The 24,428-nt window shown below is 42.8% G+C and overlaps 1 protein-coding gene across 1 annotated transcript; it reads right to left on the bottom strand.

Moving 5' to 3' along the window:
• Positions 1–803: 803 nt before the first annotated feature.
• Positions 804–24,428, bottom strand: LOC311247362 (ras-related protein Rab-11A). Its single transcript, XM_084337735.1, has 5 exons — positions 24,277–24,428; positions 22,168–22,363; positions 9,670–9,863; positions 6,374–6,454; positions 804–4,957 (listed from the first exon to the last, which is right to left on the bottom strand). Exons 1-5 carry the CDS (start codon positions 24,314–24,316, stop codon positions 4,818–4,820), a joined length of 651 nt encoding a protein of 216 aa, XP_084193861.1. The 5' UTR covers positions 24,317–24,428; the 3' UTR covers positions 804–4,817.

Genomic DNA, 24,428 nt, shown 5'->3' on the forward strand with positions numbered 1-24,428 from the left:
TGTGGTCATTTCTATTTTTATGACCACATTGCTTAGCAGAGTTCAGTGATGTGAATGCAAATGAATGGAAACGGTCAAGTTGATCAACAGATTTTGACTAAGAATCTGTTAGGGCATTAATGGGAGCAATTGAAATAATGTTGTTTTTGTTTTTTAAGTAACTAAACAGTTACTTTTCACAGTAACGCATAACTTTTTGGTGTAAGTAATCAATAAAGTTACTTTTGAAATGAAGTAACTAGTAATGGATGTACCGAACCATGACGTCCGTACCGTGAAGTACTAAAACAAGTGTGAAATCAACAGTAATGTGATTTGGGTCTTGTATCACTACACTGGGAGAATCAGAACTAGAAGATGATTGCGAGCAGCTTGACCATTTTAAGCAGAAATATTGCAGGGGATTGGTGAAATTTGCAAGCTGTCACAAATTAGAATTTGGGTTCATTGTTGGGCTCATAAGATCACCACGTCCTGGAGGGACTGGGGTCGGCTTGAGCCTCATGAGTCATGACAACAGACTTGGGACTTAAGATTCACGTTGTCACCTAAAAGAAAAGATTATCTCATTATGACTTCATATGGGTTTAGTGATGGTCACCATTTAATGCTACAGAGTAATAGAATTCTGAGAAAACATTCCACAAGAACACACCTGAAAGGGTTAAAGGTTTATGACCGGTGCGCTTTATTAAGATGAATTGATAACTTAAGATATAGACACAATTGTACAATTTATCAATCTGTACAAAACATAAAACCGTTCATTTGGACCCACCCCCCCCCCCCTCTTCCACCCCACATTTAACCCTCCAAATTCATTGAAATTACATCTTTTCTTTTTTTACTCTTACATGTTTACATTGGAATTACAATCAATTATAGTGACAGCATATTTCAATACAGTAAAAAAAAAAAAAAGAGATTTAAAACACACTTATTAAAAAAAACAAAAGAAAAAAAAAACACAATGGAGGTATATGAAAAAGAATCATAAATCATGTTGAAAAGAAAGAAAATCACTTCCACAGACTGCTAGCTAGTGTGTTTGGGAGCTCAGGCTGGCACTGCCATCTGTTAAGAAACGCCATTGGCATTGCCAGCCGGGCGCACACACTCGAGAGCTACCTATCTATCCTCTGCCTATAAAACACACACTGATTTCAGGCTTCGTATACAGTACATCTGCCTAACACCATCACACACTGAAACAGCTAGAACCTGGAGGTTCCACAGAACACACTTGTATTAGCAGATAGATTATTAGTGAGTGATAGTTCATTGACTGGACTGGTCACGAGTGTTAGACTACCGAGTTAAGATAGTCTGATAGACTACTCTGTTGAGATAGTCTGTTAGACTACTGTGTTAAGATAGCCGGTTAGACTACTGAGTTGAGATAGTCTGGTAGTCTACTGTGTTGAGATAGCCTGTTAGACTACTGAGTTAAGATAGTCTGTTAGACTACCGAGTTAAGATAAGTCTGTTAGACTAGAGTTAAGATAGTCTGTTAGTCTACTGAGTTGAGATAGTCTGTTAGACTACCGAGTTAAGATAGCCTGTTAGTCTACCGAGTTAAGATAGCCTGTTAGTCTACCGAGTTAAGATAGCCTGTTAGTCTACTGAGTTAAGATAGTCTGTTAGTCTACCGAGTTAAGATAGCCTGTTAAGACTGAGTTAAGATCTGTAAGCATGCCATCCTTACTGGCAGAAGCGTCCACAAGTGCCAGGTACAGTATATAGCAACTTACAACTCAATCTACACTAATACACCTCGCACTAAGCAGTGTCTTCTCCGTAGAGAATATACATTAGGAAGTAAGTAGTATTACATGGAACGAGCCTCAGCACAAGCATTATGAAATGTAATGACAAGGTTAGCTAAATAAGGCATAATGACATGGAGTTGAGAGTTGTAGTAAAAAAAGGAAAAAGCCATGCATCATCTGTATGTCAGAGGCAGCTCGGTGTACATAGGCTTTATTATGACAGTGACACAGGACACTATCTGTACTCTCTGCTGCCCCCTCAGACAGAAACGCTAGTCGTAAGCTAGGAGAGAAGTGTCTATACGTAAGGGGCTGGTGGTAACTTTCCGTTAGGATTAGAATTAGTTTGGGCTAAGAAAAAGTGGTAGAGTAGGCAGTAGGCACTGTGAAGAGAAGCTAGCAAGCTATTTGGTCTGTGGTTAAAAAGAAATTATAATAATAATAAACATTCCCTTGATTCCATAATGTCCTCTCCTTACCGCCTTCTAAAAGCCAAGCAGAGGAGACGATGTCCGAGCAGGGACTTGAACGGGAGAAGACTTGAGGAGGATCTGAGGAAAGGGCCGTCAAGCCTCCATGGGGCAGAGCTAGAGACGAGGCTGGAGTGACACGGACTTACTGTTCTCGTGCTGGAGGGGCTGAATCTTCACAAGTGCTTCATTTTCCTATCAACAATTTGGTTTTCCAACAGTGTAAGTTGTGCTAGTATGACTCGTCATACTCTAGGTCTCGTTTTTTTTCTTCCCATACCTAGATCAAATCTAATCCTATACTAGAAGGGATGTTTAATAGAGATATATGAAAACAAGAGGTAAGGCTCTTAAGAGCCCCACTAACTGTCCATCTCCTACACCCAAGCGGACCAGAGTGGTAACATTCGACATAGTCATCCTTACGCTCTCGCTAGATGGGCTGAAAATGTTCAGTGCAGGACTCTGCTGAAGTCACACTCAGGAAATCCATGCTGCAATTGTTTTTGTTTTCATACTCTAGTCTACACCATCCTTTTTGTGGATACTTGTGAAACACGATTGCTTAACTAAAAGAAACTTTTGATTGTAATGCGGAAAATAGGAAAGTCATGCAAGAATCCAACTTCAACTGACCCGTCTCAAACTCCACCTTCTTTTCCTTGATCCTCCAATCACAACTGTCGCTTCCCTCGTTTGTCCGAGGAAAGCAGCAGTTGTGATTTGGGGATCGAGAAAAGAGGGCAGGGTTTGAGACGGGACAATTACCTGTACTTTTGCTCTCCAAACCCTTTAACCATCACTATGCAGATATAAACAAGACATTACAACAAGTTCAACACTATCTGCCGTATTCTGCATAGACATACTGAAATGTAGGTTTGTGCTATAAAACAAAATATGTATGCATAATGTTTGCCTCATGTTGGAACATCAAAGCTTAATGGAACAAAGTGCCTTTCCGAATAAGAAAAGCGCCACTAGGGGGCAGTATCCCGATGCAATGTTGCACTAAAAAACACAAGCGGGTTACTCGCATGAAACCAAATGTGGAGGAAGAGTATTCAGCGTCTGTTGTCACAGCTGACAGTCTAAACATATCAACATGGGCTGGAGGCAGCGGTTAGTTCTCCGTTATCCAGACTGACACGCCATGCAACGCTCCGTTATCCAGACCGACGCTACCCACCTGACACGACATGCAACGCGGAGGAGTGCGAGGCCGGGCCTGAACCCGTCACTTTCGCCGTAAACAGAGTGACAGAGTGTGTTAGAAAGCATCTTGCTTCATGCTAGTTTTACATCTGCCCTTTTCCGTGGTGCGCTTCGAAGCTCGGCTAATGCAGCACAGGTTCTATGTTTTTTTTTTTCTCGCTAGCACAATATTCACAGCAATCGGATCGATTTTTTAATACATTACTGCAATGGAGCACACATTTCTATATACTGTGCTCGATATATATCAAAATGTTTTCCAAAACAGTACATTGCACTAAAGGAGGAGGAGAGGGGGGGGGGGGGGGGGGCTATCCTAAACATGACGGGCGAAGAGAAAAGGTCATATATAGGAATACACTTCAGAGCAACTTTCATGTGCTTTCAATTCATATATACCTATTAGTAAATATGATACAATAGAGAAAAGTCGATAAAAAAAAAAGAAACAAAAGAAAAAATCAAAAGGAACACAAAATGGAAGAATGGAAGAACAGAAAATAAATCACATTCATATATTAAGACATTTCTGTGACATGTCAGCGCATCTACAGTAATGAATTCTAAAGTGATCAGAATCGCCAGCTGCTTGCCGCCCTGCAGCGGCCTAAAGAGAGAAGGGCTCAGCGCAGGGAGTGCCCCGGGGCGGGACGTCCTAGTCGGGGACATTTTACCTGGGGGACGGGGACAGGGGGCGGGGGGGTGATGTGGAGTCGGGAGTTAGAGCCTTGAATGTAGGGCTCCTTCCCTTCTCCACACATTACACCAAGGCAGTCTTTCTTTCTGTGTGTGTGTGTGTGTGTGTGTGTGTGTCTGTGTGTCTGTGTGTGTGTGTGTGTGTGTGTGTGTGTCTGTGTGTGTCTGTGTGTAGGGGGGCGGGAGGGGGGGTTGAAATGTTGCGGGTGGGACAGCAGGGAATGAAGCCAAGGGGAAGGGAGGAGGAGGAGGGGTCTGGGCTAGATGTTCTGACAGGGAGGAGGGGGAGGGACTGGGCTAGATGTACTGAGAGGGAGGGAGGAGGAGGAGGGGTCTGGGCTAGATGTTCTGACAGGGAGGAGGGGGAGGGGCTAGATGTTCTGACAGGGAGGGGGAGGGACTGGGCTAGATGTACTGAGAGGGAGGGAGGAGGAGGAGGGGGCGGGGCTAGATGTTCTGACAGGGAGGAGGGGGAGGGGCTAGATGTTCTGACAGGGAGGGGGAGGGACTGGGCTAGATGTACTGAGAGGGAGGGAGGAGGAGGAGGGGGCGGGGCTAGATGTTCTGACAGGGAGGAGGGGGAGGGGCTAGATGTTCTGACAGGGAGGGGGAGGGACTGGGCTAGATGTTCTGAGAGGGAGGGAGGGAGGAGGAGGAGGGGGCGGGGCTAGATGTTCTGACAGCACTGCATCTTTGGTGGTTTGTTCTCGGTGGGCTGCACCTGGATGTTCACCACGTTGTTGCTAGGAGACATGTCACTCTCCTGGCGCTCCGACATCTGCTTCTGGGACACGATACGGTAGATCTCTGACAGAGGGAGAGGAGGAGGAGTCAGAACTATCTGGCCAATTTACCTCTTATCTCATAACCCCGCCCTCTTCGCGATCCTCCAATCACAACCGTCGCTTCCCTCGGACCAGCGACAAGGAGGATGGAGGGGTTTGAGATAAGAGGTCAATATGTACAGCCCTATCCTATATTATATTCTTTTGTATTTTTATTCTAATTTAGTTTCTATATTCCATTCCACTTTGATTTAAAAAAAAGTAGGGCTGTCAGTTTATCGCGTTAATTAGATTAATTAATTACACAGCTACCGGTAATTATCGCGTTATGAAAAATAACTCAAAATTAATAAAAATTATTATTATTATTTTTTTAATCACATTCATTCCATAAGAACGTAGAATAAACATTTACAATTTTTTTTTTTTAATTGTCCATTTGCATGTTCTTGGTATCTGATTCTAGGGACATCTATGGAGCTCAGGGAATGTATTCCCAGTGTCAGAAATACTGTGTCACTTACTAGGCTTGAGTAAATTGTAATGAACCAAATGAGTATATCAATTCAATTATTTTTTTTTATTTTTTTGACTGTGAATAACACCGTGCTAAAATTTACCAGACCTGAAAAATCTAAGCAAATGAATAAAGGGAAGATGATTAAACAGAAGGTTTTGTAGATACAGTACTGAATTCTGCCATCCGGACACATGCAATTTGAAATATGATTATAGAATTTGTCGAGGCCTAAAATATCAGGCCTAAAATGGTTATGCGATTAAAATGCGATTAATTAATTACAAATCCTGTAATTAATTAGATACATTTTTTTAATCGCATGACAGCACTAAAAAATATATATATTATTTTACTCCTACTTGCTTTGTAAGTGTTGATAGTATCTGTTAACTCATTGCCAGAGGGCGCTAGAGCGCCACCACTTTAATCAATGGGAGGAGTGGGAGATTTGCGAGTGCTTAAAATATATCTTAAATTATGGCTATGGGTCTAATACACTCGTCAATTATCAGTGAGTTGCTTGCAGTCAACATGTACAAAACGGATTGTTTTTTCATCGGTACATTTCCGTTTTATACCGTTTTGAATACGAGTATAGTTTTGGTGATTTCTAGTAATTCCAGAGAAAGACGCGATAATAGCCCTTTAGTGGAATACACAAAACACATTGTCATTTTTCGGCTGATTATCGAATCTTCCTGAAATCAACGCTAGATCATCATTATTGTCCTTCCTCGTTCATACATGAAATGGCCCTCGTAGCGCGCTGAATGAGTTAATGTTGATGCACCGAATGACCAAGACAAATTCCTCGAGATAAGGATTTCAATAGGGATTGCAGTTTCTTTCAAAATATTAATAATTGCAAAATAAATCTGCATCGTTTTTTTTTATGAAATGCCCCTTTAACATACACACCTGTAAGAATTGTCTGGAAGGCCGTCTCAACGTTGGTAGAGTCCAGAGCAGACGTCTCCAGGAAAGATAAACCATTCTTCTCTGCGGGGCAAAGACAAGACACCAACGTTATCAAGTATGTAGCCTCCAGAGGACAGGGAGCCGGACTGCAACGTCCTTTGTTGCAGAGACATGGCTGACGCCAGAGGTCCCGGACCATGCCATACATTTACATTTACATTTAGTCATTTAGCTGACGCTTTTATCCATACAGCCGACAGATAACCTCTCCGTTCACCTTAAGGACAGAACGGAGGATTCCGGGAAAATGAGGGGTGGTGGAGTGTCCTTCATGATTAACAACAACTGGTGCACAACTTGAAAGGCCCGAGAGATGCCCCACCTGGGTAACGTGGAAACCTGGTCCCCAAGCGGGATCGAACCCTGGACCTTTTAGTTGTGAGTAGGGATGGGTACCTTTCACATTTGAACCGGTACCTGTGAATCGATACCGGTACCCAACGGTACCTTTTTTCTGTACTTTAGTCTCAAGAAATTTAATTTACCTACCTCAGTCGTGAAAAAAATATCCAAACTTCAAATAACTACAATTTCGACAGTTTTCGGCTTGCCATTGCTCCGACTGCTTTGTTGTTGAATCAAGTCAAATCCTAGGTAAGCATATATTGTGCGTGTGAACGTTGACATGAAAAAATAAAAAGGAAAAAAAATTAAAAAAAATAAGTAAAATAAGTAACACTTTTTTTCAAAAGTACCGAATTCGAATCCCTAGTTGTGAGGCGACAGTGTTAACCACTACTAAACACAGCACCGAGACCGCCCTTATCAAGGTAACAAATGACCTCCTCATGGCTGCTGATGCTGGCAACATCAACATCCTCATCCTCCTGGACCTCTCAGCTGCTTTCGACACCATCTCACACTCAATCCTCCTTGACCGCCTGGAAAGTGTCCTTGGCATCACTGGTACCCCCTTGTCCTGGTTCACATCCTACCTTACCAACAGGTGGCAGTATGTTTCCCTCGGGGGGTCCAGGTCAGCTCCAGCACTTGTTAAACAGGGTGTTCCCCAGGGTTCGGTGCTAGGTCCGCTCCTTTTTATGATTTACCTCCTCCCACTCGGTGATATCATAAGGAAACACGGCCTCCACTTCCACTCTTATGCAGACGACACGCAGCTTTACCTCCACACCAAACCCTCGGCTCGCCTCCCTCCCCCCTCCCTCATTGCCTGCCTCCAGGACATAAAAACATGGATGACCACCAACTTCCTTCAACTCAACAGCATGAAGACAGAACTAATAGTTGTAGCCTCCCCAGCCCTCCTCCAAAAGATCGACCACCTTGTTCTCTCCGTGGATGGCTACTCCATCTGCTGAGGTAAGGAACCTGGGCGTAATACTGGACTCAACCCTCTCATTTCACCCTCACGTCAAGTCTGTCACCAGATCCGCCTTCTTCCACCTCAGAACCATCTCCCGCCTCCGCCCCTCACTCTCCGACACCTCAGCGGAAACACTCATTCACGCCTTCATCACTTCCCGCCTCGACTACTGTAACAGAATCCTTCTTGGTGCTTCCAAGAAGGTTCTGGATCGCTTACAGTACGTCCAAAACTCTGCTGCGAGGGTCCTCACGCGCACCAAACCCTGGCAGCACATCACCCCCACCCTGCAAAAACTCCACTGGCTCCCCATCAACTACCGAATCCCCTACAAGATCCTCCTCCTCACCTACAAATCCCTGCACGGGTTGGCCCCTTCCTACCTGACCAACCTACTCCACCCCTACACTCCAGCACGAGGCCTCCGCTCCTCCAACTCCGACCATCACCATCCCCCGCACCAGGTGTTCCACACTGGGAGATCGAGCTTTCGCTGTAGCTGCCCCCAGACTGTGGAACTCCCTCTCCCCCCTCATCCGAGGCTCTGACACCATCAACCTCTTCAAAACCAAGCTAAAAACCCACCTGTTCACACTTGCCTTCACGCAACACGGCCCCGCTCCCAAGTAGCCCACCCCTGACTCTTTTAAGCCACAGATTCCGTTGTTTTGTTTTGTTGTTTGTTTTGTTTGTTAATTTCAACCACTTCATCCAATTGGACAGCACCTTGCTTCCTTTTTTTATCTTATTTGTTTCTTCCTGTTGTTACTATACACAGATATTCATAGTTTTTTATTTTTTATCTTTTATTTTATTTTTTTATCAAAATTTATATTTTTCCATCCTTTCCTTGTACAGTGTCCTTGAGTCTGAGAAAGGCGCTTCTCTCTTATAATCCAATCTATTATTATTATTATTACACCACCGTGCCCCAGGTCTATATTCATGTGTTTACATTACAGAAAATCTGCAGGTCTACTGTATATTCATGTGTTGACATTACAGTAAATCTGCAGGTCTATATTCATGTGTTGACATTACAGTAAATCTGCAGGTCTATATTCATGTGTTTACATTACAGTAAATCTGCAGGTCTATATTCATAATAAATATGCAGGTCTATATTCATGTATTTACATTACAGTAAATATTCATGTGTTTACATTACAGTAAATATGCAGGTCTATATTCATGTGTTTACATTACAGTAAATCTGCGGGTCTATATTCATAATAAATATGCAGGTCTATATTCATGTATTTACATTACAGTAAATATTCATGTGTTTACATTACAGTAAATCTGCAGGTCTATATTCATGTGTTGACATTACAGTAAATCTGCAGGTCTATATTCATGTGTTTACATTACAGTAAATCTGCAGGTCTATATTCATGTTTACATTACAGTAAATCTGCAGGTCTATATTCATGTGTTTACATTACAGTAAATCTGCAGGTCTATATTCATGTGTTTACATTACAGTAAATCTGCGGGTCTATATTCATAATAAATATGCAGGTCTATATTCATGTATTTACATTACAGTAAATATTCATGTGTTTACATTACAGTAAATCTGCAGGTCTATTAGATTCATGTGTTTACATTACAGTAAATCTGCAGGTCTATATTCATGTGTTTACATTACAGTAAATCTGCAGGTCTATATTAATGTGTTTACATTACAGTAAATCTGCAGGTCTATATTCATGTGTTTACATTACAGTAAATCTGCAGGTCTATATTCATGTATTTACATTACAGTAAATATTAATTTGTTTACATTACAGTAGATCTGCGGGTCTATATTGTAAATCTACAGGTGTATAAAAAAAATAAAAAAAATGAATAAAATAAATATTTAATCATACAAAAAAGAAAAAGAACAGAGTAAAACGCTCTCCCTCACCGGCGAAGGCGCGGGCCTCGTCCGTGGGCACGGCCCTGAGGTGACGCAGGTCGCTCTTGTTGCCCACCAGCATGATGACGATGTTGCTGTCCGCATGGTCCCTCAGCTCCTTCAGCCAGCGCTCCACGTTCTCGTAGGTCAGGTGCTTGGCGATGTCATAGACCAGGAGGGCGCCCACCGCGCCGCGGTAGTACCTGGATTCAGACGGACGTCGGGGAAATAAGTTTGACGACTTTTTCCAGCACTTTTTTTTTTTTCAAGGTGTTTTTAGGGTCTAATGTCTTTTGTGTTTGTGGTGTTTTTGTGTTTGTGGTGTTTTTGTTTTTATTTGGTATATTTGTATTTATTAGTTAAGTTTAGGTCTGTATTTCTTATTTCTTATTGTTTTATCAATATTATTATTATTGCTGTTGAAAATGTTTAATGTTTTAAAATAAAATGATAAAAAAATTGTGTTTTTAGGGCATTTGTGCTTTATTGGGGACAGGACAGTGAGTGACAGGAAGCCAGGTAGAGGGAAGAGGAAGACATGCAACGGATGTCCTGGGCCGGATTCGAAACCGGGACGTTGCGATCGCACGGTACGTGACCCATCGTGGTGAGCCACCAGGACGCCCCGTATTTTGGTTCTTTTTTTAAGATTCCTAATGAGATGAGTGAAACACTATGTGCACATCTTAGACTCGCGGGTTCATGTGCTTTTAACAAGACCCGATCGATGATCCAAATGTAAACAAAGGGATAACCCCACCACCAAGGATAAGAAAGAACGAGACGTGTATTCATTCTCTAGCTGATCGACTGAGCGGGTAAAGTGAGTTTTTCATCGTATACGTATTCACTGTATTTGGTGGCTACAAACAGTACATCTATGTTCTTACTAAGGCTGTCAAAGTTAACGCGGTATTAACGCGTCGCCCGATTCTATTAACGCCACTATTTTTTTTAACTCACGATTAACTTTTGAAAAAAAAGATTTTTTTTTTTTTTTTACTAGACTTCACTAAGGTGTATTATTGATGCTCTCATTGATACTATGTTTGTTTCTGAAGTGTGTGTGTGTGTGTGAGATATATATAGAAAGAGAGGGGGGTGAGAGAGATGAGGAAGGGGCAAGAGAGAAAGAGAGCTGGGAGAGGGGGGGTGTGAGAGAGAGAAGGGGGGTGTGTGATTACTCAGCCCTTGTGTGGGTGAATGTAACAAGTTCCTAACGTTTTCTTTCCCCTATTATTTCATGCACACTTTATTCATTGTTTTAAATTATTATTTTCTTTTAAGTTATTTTGTGCATCACTCTGTTTTGAATTTGATGCAAATTTGCAATGCATGAGGGTCATCCTTTTGTGTTGAATGGCTGCATAAAGCAAGCATTTGTTGACTCTAAAAATGCATAATCTATGTTTTAAATTATGGCTATGTGTCTAATCTGCCCGTCGCTTATCAATGACTTGTTTGCAGTCAACATTGTCGAAATGAATTGTTTTATTTTTATTATTTTTTTTTTATATATAAATCGGTTCATTTCCGTTTTATTTTTTAAGATTTATTTTTTGGCGTTTTATCGCTTTATTACTACTGGGCAGTCCAGTAGGGAGAGACAGAGGAGAAATGGGAGACAGAGTGGGGGGAAGACATTCGGGAAATAACGACGAACCCGGGTCGCCCGTGTCGCGGCTGAGCGCGCTATGTGGTTCGCCACTGGGGCGCCCGGTTCATTTCCGTTTATAGCATTTAGAAAAGCTATCGTTTTCCCGAAAATGTTCGGAAAATTTAAAGATTGTCATAAACGGCATTTACTGGAATATTCTCAAATACACTAGCCACAGGTTGTCATTTGTCGGCCTATTTATGAATCGTTTTCAAATAAACGCTAGATTATCGATAGTATATGTGTACTTATGCACGCTATAGAGGCGAGCTGAAAAATCGATTCTCTCGTTTCCTCAAGATCACGCACACACACAGACACGCTGTTATCTCAGTGAATACAGCTCCGATTACCCCAAGACTGGTAACATAAGACTCCTTACCTTAGATCAGATGTTCTCCAAAAAGATTATTCCAATTCCTGATCGCCATTCCAAATATCGATCGTGTTTATTGATTGATTATTGGCTGCTGTTTATATATATTCCAGGCTGCTTTCCGTCTCGCGATCAGATCCCTCATCATCAGATCCATCGCCAGCACAAAATCTTATTTTTTTTACATTTCTATAACCTTTATTTACCCAGGCAAAGCAAGTAAGAACAAATTCTGATTTTATTTATTGTCAAAAGTATGCATAATGTTATGTTAATTCCACAACAAGACATATGTAATGTTAATTACCTGAAATTATTCAGTTTTTGGGGGGGGGGGGACCCTGCATATATCGGTATCGGTTGATATCGGTATCGGAAATTAAGAGTTGGACAATATCGGTATAGGTAAAAAAGCCAATATCGAGCATCCCTAGTTGAAAGCAAACCATTGGTCAATTGCCCCCCAAATACAGTACCCCCAAATATGATTTTATAAACCCATGCAGAACTTTTCAATAATTATTATTATTATAACTTATTGCATGCGTTCTGCTTCTGAAATGGATTATATATTGCTGTTAGAACAGTTAGATGCTGGCTGCCCAGGCCGTACGCATATAACGCATATTTACAACCTCCTCTCCTCTCTTCTCTTCTCTGTATAGATGAAGATGTAGCAGTACTGTCTATCTGTATGTCATGTATGTCATATATGTTATGATGAATTGAAAATGGGGGACCCTGTAAACAAGACGAAAGTCTTTCTCTGGTCTGCATCCCCTTAACAATTGTGTGTATTGAGCTGTACTGTATTGTACCAATTCTGCAATCTGTTAATAAAATGTTCAATCAATCAAAACTCTGCTCCACACCTAAAGTTCTGAGCGCACTCAGAGTTTTAGCCACGGACATTTCAGAGAGAGATGACATCTCTCTCTGAAAGGAGAGAGCATATGGATCAGCAGCATAATATATATCAGTATACTGCGCGCCGCGATTGGTTCTTGACAAGCGCGCAGCCAGTCGTTCAGTATTGACAAAGCCTACTTTTGACCGATTTATTTCGCACTATACAATACGTATAAGTACAAGTATAAGTCTTTATTTGTCATCAGATTAACACACACACATGCGATGAGCGACCCACAGGAACACATGCACTGAGTCGCATCGCAAAGCGCTTCCTGTTGAATATATCAGACAGGGATCAGTTTTACACACGCCTCATTCGCCTTATAAGGAGATGGTGGGCGTGTCTGTATGCAAATTAATTTAGCGCGAACGCGCTTTTGAGTTTAAGAATGAGTGGGATTCATCATGCAAATCTCCTGGGTAGGCACAGATTTCGACGTTAAGAACGGCTTGATGAATGTGGTGGTGGCTTTTCTTATTGTTCTCTTAACAGACAGGTAAGCAAGAATATAAGAAAGATAATAAGAGTATTGTTGAATGAGGCCCAATGTGCGAGTGAAGATTACAAGCTCCACTGTTAATAGTTCAGAAACTACAAGTCCCACATTCCACAAAGCGCATAAACGTAGAGCCATATGAAATCCGTTTTATTTTTTTCCAAGTTCCATTTTATTTTTTTCCAAATTCCGTTTTAATATTTCAGAATTCTGTATTTTGCTTTGTACGCTAATTTTACCATCAGAAATAGTGTCTAATAAGTGGGAATGAATAAATGTCCACAATTTAATAAGATATAACAGTCCATTTAATAGGGCTGTCTTAAATACTTCGAAGCTTCGTTCGATGGGCATGGGATTCGAATATGAAAATAAAATTCGATTATAAAAAAAAATATATATATATATTCTCTGCCTCTCTTTGTTAACTACAACAAGCAATGCTGTTTGTTATTTAAGATGAGGTCGGACTCGGCACTGACAGATTTGTGTTCATTGTGCTGCTTTTATAAAGCCAAATGACGGCTTACAATATTTCATGAAAGCAAAGTGTTTTGTTTGTCTAAGATTTAAAAAGGTTTAAACTTTACAGCACTGACAAAGTTGAACAAAGTGCTGTACAAGTCCCACAACATAAAAAAAAAAGTAAAAAAAAAAAGAAAACGTTATTTTTTTTATAGTTGATTCCATTTTTATTGCTCAATTCCGCGATTATTCCGTGATCGCGGATTCCATATGGCTCTACATAAACGTCCAATCACAGTAGAGTTTCCTGCGGTGACGCGGCTGGTTTCACGAGAGAAATGAAACGATAAACACAGTACGCGCTGGAACAGAAAGTCACCAAGTTATACATTCAGAATAAGACAACGCTAAAGATTCAGCCAGCCATGAAGCCCATTCATTTTTATTTTGAGAAAAAGAGAGACAAGGAGAAAGAGGAATCCAGCGAGGCAGCTAATGTTACTGAGGCGGAATAACGTTAGCGAAGTTAGCACACTGGTGTGACAGGTGTGTGCTATTGCACAGATGTGTGTCCCGTTCCCGTTTGCACACGCACAAACACACACACGCACATAGTAAGCCATCACTGGGAACGCTCAGAGAAAAGAGGGGGGCTGAGAATATCTGTGTCTATCTGTGTGTGTCTCGCTCTCTCTCCCTCTCTACATCTCTCTCCTGAACCTATTATATTCAAAAGGAAGACATTGATGGACAGTAGCTATACGTATAAATTATAGGTCAGTTGTAGCTGTAACAGAATAATTGTATTAACTATTAATTAACTATTATTCAATAGCGTTTCAATTATAATGAATTAAATAATTGTATAAAGAATTTTCCATGTTCTGTCATCTAATAATATATTCCATTGCCTTTCCTATCTGTATCAAAGTCAAAATTTGGTATCGTGACAAGACTACAACATACAAAAGCAGCTTGACAGCCGATATCCTTTGCGTCTAGGCATGGGCCAATTTGTGATTTTGGTGGTATGTGCTATTTGCACAGATGTTTAGCCCTTAGTATGCACACACACAGTATAATATGCATGTAATAAATCGTTTGTTAATAAACTCTGTTACTTGAACAATTTACACTGTGCTCCTAAATTTCTTTGTGTGCTCCTAAATTTGTATTTAGATTTTATTTATGTAAATTTTATTTAGGAGCACATGTGCTCCTTGGGAAAAAGGTTAACGTAGAGCCCTATATATGGAGACATTAGCATTACGTTATCAAACAAAGGGACGAAGACTGTAAAAAAAAAGTTGCAACAATGTTTTATAATCTTTATATTAATTTATCATAAAAATTCTGTGCCCCCGAAATACAAAAAAAAGCCCCCGAAAATCAATTAAGGTGGCAAAAAAAGCCGTGGGAATTTTTTTTTAATTTCTAACCCTGCCAAGTATCGATATTTAATTATTCATAATTTTTTTTTTTGTATAAGGAAGTTGCATTGTTCATTTCAATACCTGTAATAGTACAGTAGTCCACACACACACATGTGCATTCAGTTAAGTTGGAATATGACTAATACAAACAGTTCAGTTTGTCAGGTACATGCAACACAGATTACAGTGAGTGTTTACAGTGCTTGAGAAAATACCATGTTCTGCAATAAAAATTATTGAAGTGAGATGAACAGACTGAACTTTATTTTATTAGATAAAACATGTTGACAGTTTTACTTTGCAGTTGAAAAAAGGTAATAAATGAAATTTGACCCAAAAATAAATAATTATTATTATTATTTTCGCAATACTCAGCGTATCGCGATACTATCGTATCGTGACGCAAGTATCGCGATAGTATCGTATCGTGAGGTCTCTGGCGATTCCCACCCCTAATATTTTGTGCCAGTTCATGTCAGGGACCCGATGGACATCAATACTGGAAAACACGATCAGACAATTGGAATATTCTTTTTGGGATACCTCCTAGTAAAGGTAAGGACTATATGATATCAATCCTACTTTGATCCAACAATGACTTCACATCGATCACAACGATCATATGTAACGTACTCCAAAACGTATGCCGTTGCAGACGATCAGAGCATCAAAAAACCCTCCATAACTCAGCTTTTAAGGAATTAGTCCGGATCACTTTGAAACTATACAATATTCACCACAGGATAACACGCGAACGTATACATGAAACAATTTACTCTTTTTTACATGTTGGACGAGAGATAGTGACTGTCAAATGAGCCATAGTATTGTCTCCATAGCTATAATATAGAATATAGATATAGCTCTGCAAACATCGTGACGCACAGTGAAAATAGGCAATGGCAAGCTGGCGCATTGACTACATGGGATGAGGGTAATAGCTGGCGCTGAATGAATTAAGCACTTCAAGGACCTTGTGCGAACCCTGGTCAAAGTACTATCACCATGGCCAGTGCACTGGAAGAAAACTGTCTTTGTACGTGTTCGGAGAGGCTGGTTATATCATCACTCAGATAGCAGCATTAGTCCACATACAGCCTAGGCCCGGGGTAGATCGGGCAGATGACATGTGTTTTGGCTCCACAGCTGCATGTCATTAGTTGAACAGCTACCCATCTCCCTGTACTGGGTGCAGGTTAAGACGGACACAGATATGCGTTTAAAGTCTTATTCTTTTGAGTGAAATAACTTTTTGAGGCGTTATATTTTAGAGTGACAGAAAGGGAAAGAGAGGTAAATGGTGAATTTATATAACATCTTTTATCCAAAGCGCTTTAGTCTATCAGTCTATCCATAATGTCAGAGAGGCAGTCTGCATGGGTGATGAGTACCACCACCAGAAAACATGCATGTGTTTCGTCTCGCAATGCTCAGACTGTTGCTGCTGCCAGAAGCCGTCTATGGAAAGTAGGTCTGTGCCCGACTAAGGATTTGTATAGGCTAAAATTTGCAGATAGTCTACCACCAAATGCCAAAAAAATTGGCCACGCTTCTAGGCCTCTTTGCTTTTGGAAAGAATGATTAAAATGTTTTATATATATATATTATACTTTTTGTTTTGTTTTTTGCATTCGACTAAGAGGTTGGCAGTCGACTACGGCTCCTTTCGATCGATTAGTCGACTAGTCGAGGTCAGCCCTAATGGAAAGGAACGTATCCAGTTATAAAGAATTCTATACTATTCTTGGGCCAATACAGGCAGCATTGTGGAACGTTAATGTCAGGAGTGTCATTTCTTCAGCTTCACGTGTATCATTTGCTTTGTTATTGTTAGTGCAGCCTCTCCGAGCACAGCCAGCTCTCAGTATGTTGAGGGGGCGTGGCTTAGTGCAGCCTCTCCGAGCACAGCCAGCTCTCAGTATGTTGAGGGGGCGTGGCTTAGTGCAGCCTCTCCGAGCACAGCCAGCTCTCAGTATGTTGAGGGGGCGTGGCTTAGTGCACCCTCTCTGAGCACAGCCAGCTCTCAGTATGTTGAGGGGGCGTGGCTTAGTGCAGCCTCTCTGAGCACAGCCAGCTCTCAGTATGTTGAGGGGGCGTGGCTTAGTGCACCCTCTCTGAGCACAGCCAGCTCAGTATGTTGAGGGGGCGTGGCTTAGTGCAGCCTCTCTGAGCACAGCCAGCTCTCAGTATGTTGAGGGGGCGTGGCTTAGTGCAGCCTCTCTGAGCACAGCCAGCTCTCAGTATGTTGAGGGGGCGTGGCTTAGTGCAGCCTCTCTGAGCACAGCCAGCTCTCAGTATGTTGAGGGGGCGTGGCTTAGTGCAGCCTCTCCGAGCACAGCCAGCTCTCAGTATGTTGAGGGGGCGTGGCTTAGTGCAGCCTCTCTGAGCACAGCCAGCTCTCAGTATGTTGAGGGGGCGTGGCTTAGTGCAGCCTCTCTGAGCACAGCCAGCTCTCAGTATGTTGAGGGGGCGTGGCTTAGTGCAGCCTCTCTGAGCACAGCCAGCTCAGTATGTTGAGGGGGCGTGGCTTAGTGCAGCCTCTCCGAGCACAGCCAGCTCTCAGTATGTTGAGGGGGCGTGGCTTAGTGCAGCCTCTGAGCACAGCCAGCTCTCAGTATGTTGAGGGGGCGTGGCTTAGTGCAGCCTCTCCGAGCACAGCCAGCTCTCAGTATGTTGAGGGGGCGTGGCTTAGTGCAGCCTCTGAGCACAGCCAGCTCTCAGTATGTTGAGGGGGCGTGGCTTAGTGCAGCCTCTCTGAGCACAGCCAACTCTCAGTATGTTGAGGGGGCGTGGCTTAGTGCAGCCTCTCTGAGCACAGCCAACTCTCAGTATGTTGAGGGGGCGTGGCTTAGTGCAGCCTCTCTGAGCACAGCCAGCTCTCAGTATGTTGAGGGGGCGTGGCTTAGTGCAGCCTCTCTGAGCCCAGCCAGCTCTCAGTATGTTGAGGGGGCGTGGCTTAGTGCAGCCTCTCTGAGCACAGCCAGCTCAGTATGTTGAGGGGGCGTGGCTTAGTGCAGCCTCTCTGAGCACAGCCAGCTCTCAGTATGTTGAGGGGGCGTGGCTTAGTGCACCCTCTCTGAGCACAGCCAGCTCTCTGTATGTTGAGGGGGCGTGGCTTAGTGCAGCCTCTCCGAGCACAGCCAGCTCTCAGTATGTTGAGGGGGCGTGGCTTAGTGCAGCCTCTCTGAGCACAGCCAGCTCTCAGTATGTTGAGGGGGCGTGGCTTAGTGCACCCTCTCTGAGCACAGCCAGCTCTCAGTATGTTGAGGGGGCGTGGCTTAGTGCAGCCTCTCCGAGCACAGCCAGCTCTCAGTATGTTGAGGGGGCGTGGCTTAGTGCAGCCTCTCTGAGCACAGCCAGCTCTCAGTATGTTGAGGGGGCGTGGCTTAGTGCAGCCTGTCCGAGCACAGCCAGCTCTCAGTATGTTGAGGGGGCGTGGCTTAGTGCACCCTCTCTGAGCACAGCCAGCTCTCAGTATGTTGAGGGGGCGTGGCTTAGTGCAGCCTCTCTGAGCACAGCCAGCTCTCAGTATGTTGAGGGGGCGTGGCTTAGTGCACCCTCTGAGCACAGCAAGCTCTCAGTATGTTGAGGGGGCGTGGCTTAGTGCAGCCTCTCTGAGCACAGCCAGCTCTCAGTATGTTGAGGGGGCGTGGCTTAGTGCAGCCTCTCTGAGCACAGCCAGCTCTCAGTATGTTGAGGGGGCGTGGCTTAGTGCAGCCTCTGAGCACAGCCAGCTCAGTATGTTGAGGGGGCGTGGCTTAGTGCACCCTCTGAGCACAGCAAGCTCTCAGTATGTTGAGGGGGCGTGGCTTAGTGCAGCCTCTCTGAGCACAGCCAGCTCTCAGTATGTTGAGGGGGCGTGGCTTAGTGCAGCCTCTCTGAGCTCAGCCAGCTCTCAGTATGTTGAGGAGGCGTGGCTTAGTGCAGCCTCTCCGAGCACAGCCAGCTCTCAGTATGTTGAGGAGGCGTGGCTTAGTGCAGCCTCTCTGAGCACAGCCAGCTCTCAGTATGTTGAGGGGGCGTGGCTTAGTGCAGCCTGTCCGAGCACAGCCAGCTCTCAGTATGTTGAGGGGGCGTGGCTTAGTGCACCCTCTCTGAGCACAGCCAGCTCTCAGTATGTTGAGGGGGCGTGGCTTAGTGCAGCCTCTCTGAGCACAGCCAGCTCTCAGTATGTTGAGGGGGCGTGGCTTAGTGCAGCCTCTCTGAGCACAGCCAGCTCTCAGTATGTTGAGGGGGCGTGGCTTAGTGCACCCTCTGAGCACAGCCAGCTCTCAGTATGTTGAGGGGGCGTGGCTTAGTGCACCCTCTCTGAGCACAGCCAGCTCTCAGTATGTTGAGGGGGCGTGGCTTAGTGCAGCCTCTCCGAGCACAGCCAGCTCTCAGTATGTTGAGGGGGCGTGGCTTAGTGCAGCCTCTCCGAGCACAGCCAGCTCTCAGTATGTTGAGGGGGCGTGGCTTAGTGCACCCTCTCCGAGCACAGCCAGCTCTCAGTATGTTGAGGGGGCGTGGCTTAGTGCAGCCTCTCCGAGCACAGCCAGCTCTCAGTATGTTGAGGGGGCGTGGCCTTCTGTTCGTTGAGAGGAGATGTCACAAGTTAGTATCATAAAGCATGACGCTTGCAAACGTAAACAAATCTATGGGCCCAGTGTGATCGGTTGCTATGGGAGATTTAACATTGGCTAACCTGTGCTTGGCAACCAAAACCCTGCATACTCCTCCATGCGTTAAGGTGCACTAATGCAGAGGAGGGTGGTTTGTTTGCAAAGCCTGCAAAAGACATTAACTGTAATTCTTATGTTATCCTAAATTTAAACTAAATAGATTTTAGACACTGTGAACCAAACATAAGCCTACAATATGTTGCCCTGCCTTTGTAAACAAGCAATACTATACTATTGTTGCTAACAATAGTAACTTTTCAGGAAGCTTTCTAGCTTCCAACAGTGTTTCCGGGGATCCAGTTTCCCTCTGAGGACAGTTTGTTTATTCATTGGGAAAATATACCTTGAGAAATGATTCACCAGAGTATAAATTCAGCTTCACTCCAGCTCTGATCTACACAGGTCCTATTAATGCTCTCTTCCAACTGTGATGAATGGTTAGGATGTGGTTGCCAGCTGTAATTCAATGTTCCAGAGACCGGCATCTGATAATCCAGCAGCCCTACCACAATAATGCCTCCTCCGATACATGTGGAGTCACCAGCTGTTTCTTTTCTAGGAGTTTCACTGGGATCACGCACAGAGGTTCACGCCATCTCCCCCAGATCCCCTCCCTGCTGAACAGTAGGAGTTTCACTGGGAGAGACGGATCACGCACAGGAGGTTCACGCTAGGGGTGGGAATCGCCAGAGACCTCACGATACGATAGTATCGCGATACTAAATATATCGCGATACGCTGAGTATTGCACACATTTTATTTTATTTTTTATTTTATCCAATTTAATGTATTACCTTTTTTCAACTGCAAAGTAAAACTTTGTCAACATGTTTTATCTAATAAAATAAAGTTCAGTCTGTTCATCTCACTTCAATCATTTTTATTGCAGAACATGGTATTTTCTCAAGCAGACAGCTGTCAACACTGTAATCTGTGTTGCATGTACCTGACAAACTGAACTGTTTGTATTACAGTCATATTCCAACTTAACTGAATGCACACGTGTGTGTGTGTGTGTGTGTGTGTGTGTGTGTGTGTGTGTGTGTGTGTGTGTGTGTGGACTACTGTACTATTACAGGTATTGAAATGAACAATGCAACTTCCTTATTAAAAAAATAATTATAATAATAAATGAATAATTAAATATCGATACTTTGCGTCCCTGTATCGATACAGTATCGCCACGCAAAGTATCGCGATACTACTACGTATCGATTTTTTCCCCCACCCCTAGTTCACGCCATCTCCCCCAGATCCCCTCCCTGCTGAACAGTAGGAGTCGCTATTGCAACGACCAGGACTCACATCCCCACCGGCTTCCCACCTGTGAACACTGACCATTTATTGTGTTCTAGGGACGACTGGCCAAGCGGGAGGTAGCGCTGCCGGGAAGGCTGAGCAGTTTAATGCGTTTGTCCTCTCAAGGACTAGCGGTGCATTTTGTCCTGCGCTTGTCTAATCTCTTCCTGTCCCTGTTGGAACCTGTGTTTCTCAGTAGTAAAAGGCAGCGGTAAGCTCTTTGGTTTTTGTCGATAAGAATAACCTTCACCACATAACTCAACTACAGACTGACGTGTTTGTGGGCAAAAACCCACAAAAACAGCACTCATCAGTGGATACCTTTCAGGTGTTTAAACCTCCTTTGGGGCAAAATATGTGCTTCTAACAATAGTTTGGAAAAAGAAAACTGTACAATCATAATTTAGGCAAAGCCTACTCTTCATACCAAGGAAGATAATCGAGATAAAACTATTATTGTGCTGCATTTCATGTTGCTCTCATTTTGTCCTGTGTTGTAAATGCAGTGCAGTGCACACTTGTAGAAGATTACAAAAGTTTAAACAAATTCAGTCGTCATCATATTATGATGTTCTCAAATCAACGAGTAATCATGTTTAATAATCGTGATTTTAATATCAATCAAAATAATGATGATTATGATTTTTGCCATAATTGAGTAGCCCTAAGTGGGAATCTTTTGGAACCTTGCGATTACCTCACAATTTGATTTTGATTCTCAGGGTCACAATTTATATAAAATGTATTCTGCAATCATCATGATTATCTAGGCTAATCTTGGCCATCTGTAGAATTTAGCGAGCTAATGATTTATAGTTCCAAGATCATTAATAGGTTGAAACCATGTCACAAGACTGAAAGAAAAGAAATCTCTCAATTCTCTATTCTATCCAACACCGCTACTTCTAAACATGCTTCACCTTGATTCACTGTCTTATGTAATGAGAAAATAATTTGAAAAATTATGAATGCCACGGTGGTGGCATGTTTTCTTAAGGTGAGGTGGAAATAGGATCAACAGAAGAAGACTCTTCTATAACGAAATAAGGAGTTAGTTACGGTTCCTGGGACCCAAGAAAGTCGTAAAAAAACTCCAGTTGCAGTCTTGAAGTATATAATATTACTATACACTTATTAGAATGAAACCGAAAGGATTGGCATCTCAAGTTGATATGAGGGCCCGGCCTAAAGGGTTAGCGACACTCACGCGGATGTGATGGCACGGTAGCGCTCCTGCCCTGCTGTGTCCCAGATCTGAGCCTTCACAGTCTTGCCGTCCACCTGGATGCTGCGGGTGGCAAACTCTACTCCGATGGTGCTCTTGCTCTCCAGGTTGAACTCGTTGCGGGTAAAGCGGGACAGCAGGTTACTCTTACCCACACCAGAGTCGCCAATCAAGACCACTACGACACGGGATGGTGTGACAGGTTATTATTATTGTGAAGAACTTCCATAAATCATTGTCTGCCAGTATCTCAATCCATATTTATCTACTGCAGTGCCTATAATGTACTCATAACTACCTGCATTATACCACTGTATCCAATTATAGTCTATCAATATAACACTGTATGATAGCAATGTACACACTGTATATACAATTATCTGTATATATATATTATATATATATATCCATACCCACTCGAATTAGTTAAACCACTGGCCAGTATGCCTTAGTTATTACCATAGTATATTCATATGTGTACCACTGTATATAATAATAGTGACTGCACATGTACATTAGCTTAGCATATTTATTCCGTAGCTTAGTCATACATACTCCACATCTTCACGCTATACTGTATACTGCAATGCACTTTACTGCTACCTAGCACTCTGGTTAGATGCCAACTTAATTTCGTTGTACGCTCGCTGTACTTGTGCAATGACAATACATTTAATCGAATGTAATCGAATATAATCGAATGACTATCAAATGGTCTCCTGTACTGTAAATTAGTTACCGGTATCTTGTTTTGAAGGCCGAGCGCTAACGTTGAATTGAAATGTCATTGATTGATTGATTGATTGATTGATTGATTGATTGATTAATTGAAAATGTTATTAACAGATTGCAGAATAGGTACAGTACAGTACGGCTCAATACACACAATTGTTAAGGGGATGCTGCAGACCAGAGAAAGACTTTCGCCAATGCTTGATAATGCCGTGTTTAACCTAAAGTAAGAGAATACTAGCAGCCCATAGCAATCACGTTAAATATTCAACCAATCTTGCGTTTAACGCTAGTGAGTTAGATGTTTAGTTAGCTATATAGCGTTAGTCAAAGAGATAATTGCATATTATTATCCAACATAATAACTAAAGTGTTGATGTAAAAGACAACAAGAAAAACTGTGAATGTGAACGTTTGGGACATGTTGAGCAACATTAGGTGTGTCTCCTCTGCTGACAACATCACGCTAACATGAACCCACAGTCACTTGCTCCTCGATAGCAAACCAACAGTATGTTGACCATGAAGGACTGGTTCTAACCTGAACCGCTCGTTATACAAGAATCACAGAGACGTTTCAAATGTGCTGACAGTTGCAGGAGGGTTTCGGACAGAGATACGGGATTGTTTGAAAGCTCCGCGTTGCTAATAAACATTTTAAATATGTTTTATAAATTTGATCAACACTCCCATTATTTCCGGCGTTGGGTGCATGATGCGCATGCGCTGTGATCACAGCGCAGGCGCACCAGGCAGCCAACGGCAGGAAATAACGCCGTTTTGAGCAGTGTTGACCAGTTTATAAAACGATATTTAAAATGTTTATTAGCAACGCGGAGCTTTCAACCCATCCCGTATCTCTGTCCGAAACCCTCGTGCAACTGTGAGCACCTTTGAAACGTCTCTGTGATAGTTGTAGAACGAGCGGTTAGGTTCAGAACCAGTCCTTCATGGTCAACATACTGGTGGTTTCCTAGCTAACATGCGAGCTAGTCGCTAACGTTCCAGCTAACATGAGCTGCCAGCAGTAAACGTTAGATTACAAACAGCTAACGTTACGCCCTGCCCGTGTTCTGTCAAAGCTGGTGGTCTAATGTGACCTGTCAGTTCCAAGTAAAGAGAAAACCCTATCTATACTTAACATCACGTCAGATGGTTATCATCACTTGACACTGACAAGCTCAAAAACATCAATGTTACTAAAAGGTGATGACAGCTAGCGGGCCAGATGAGCTATATAGCTACCGAGCTAACTTGCAAACAAACAAAACTCGCTAAAAATTAGCCATCTAGCTATAACGCATCAACAGGATTTAAAGTAAAAATAGCAGTAGTATTGAATTAATGATTTCATTTTACCTTTGAACAAATAATCATACTCGTCATCTCTGGTTCCCATCTTCTTGTGGATTATCGATTAGGTTTGATTGCGAATGTATTAATGTTTTGCAATCAAGCTTGTTTTTTATTTTTTTGAGTAGCCAGCTAACGGGTGTCTGTTTGGAGCCTGC

Source organism: Notolepis coatsorum (genome assembly GCF_963971535.1).
Source record: "Notolepis coatsorum genome assembly, chromosome: 20".
In the NCBI taxonomy this organism is placed as follows: Eukaryota; Metazoa; Chordata; class Actinopteri; order Aulopiformes; family Paralepididae; genus Notolepis; species Notolepis coatsorum.

What these genes read in the sequence shown, in the direction of transcription:
- LOC311247362 (XM_084337735.1), bottom strand. Translation starts at nt 24,316, where the DNA reads ATGGGAACCAGAGATGACGAGTATGATTATTTGTTCAAAG. An exon ending in TACCGTGCCATCACATCCGC is followed by an intron (nt 9,864 to 22,167) that starts GTGAGTGTCGCT and finishes GTCTGAATCCAG; the next exon opens with GTACTACCGCGGCGCGGTGG. An exon ending in CGAGGCCCGCGCCTTCGCCG is followed by an intron (nt 6,455 to 9,669) that starts GTGAGGGAGAGC and finishes TTTGCCCCGCAG; the next exon opens with AGAAGAATGGTTTATCTTTC.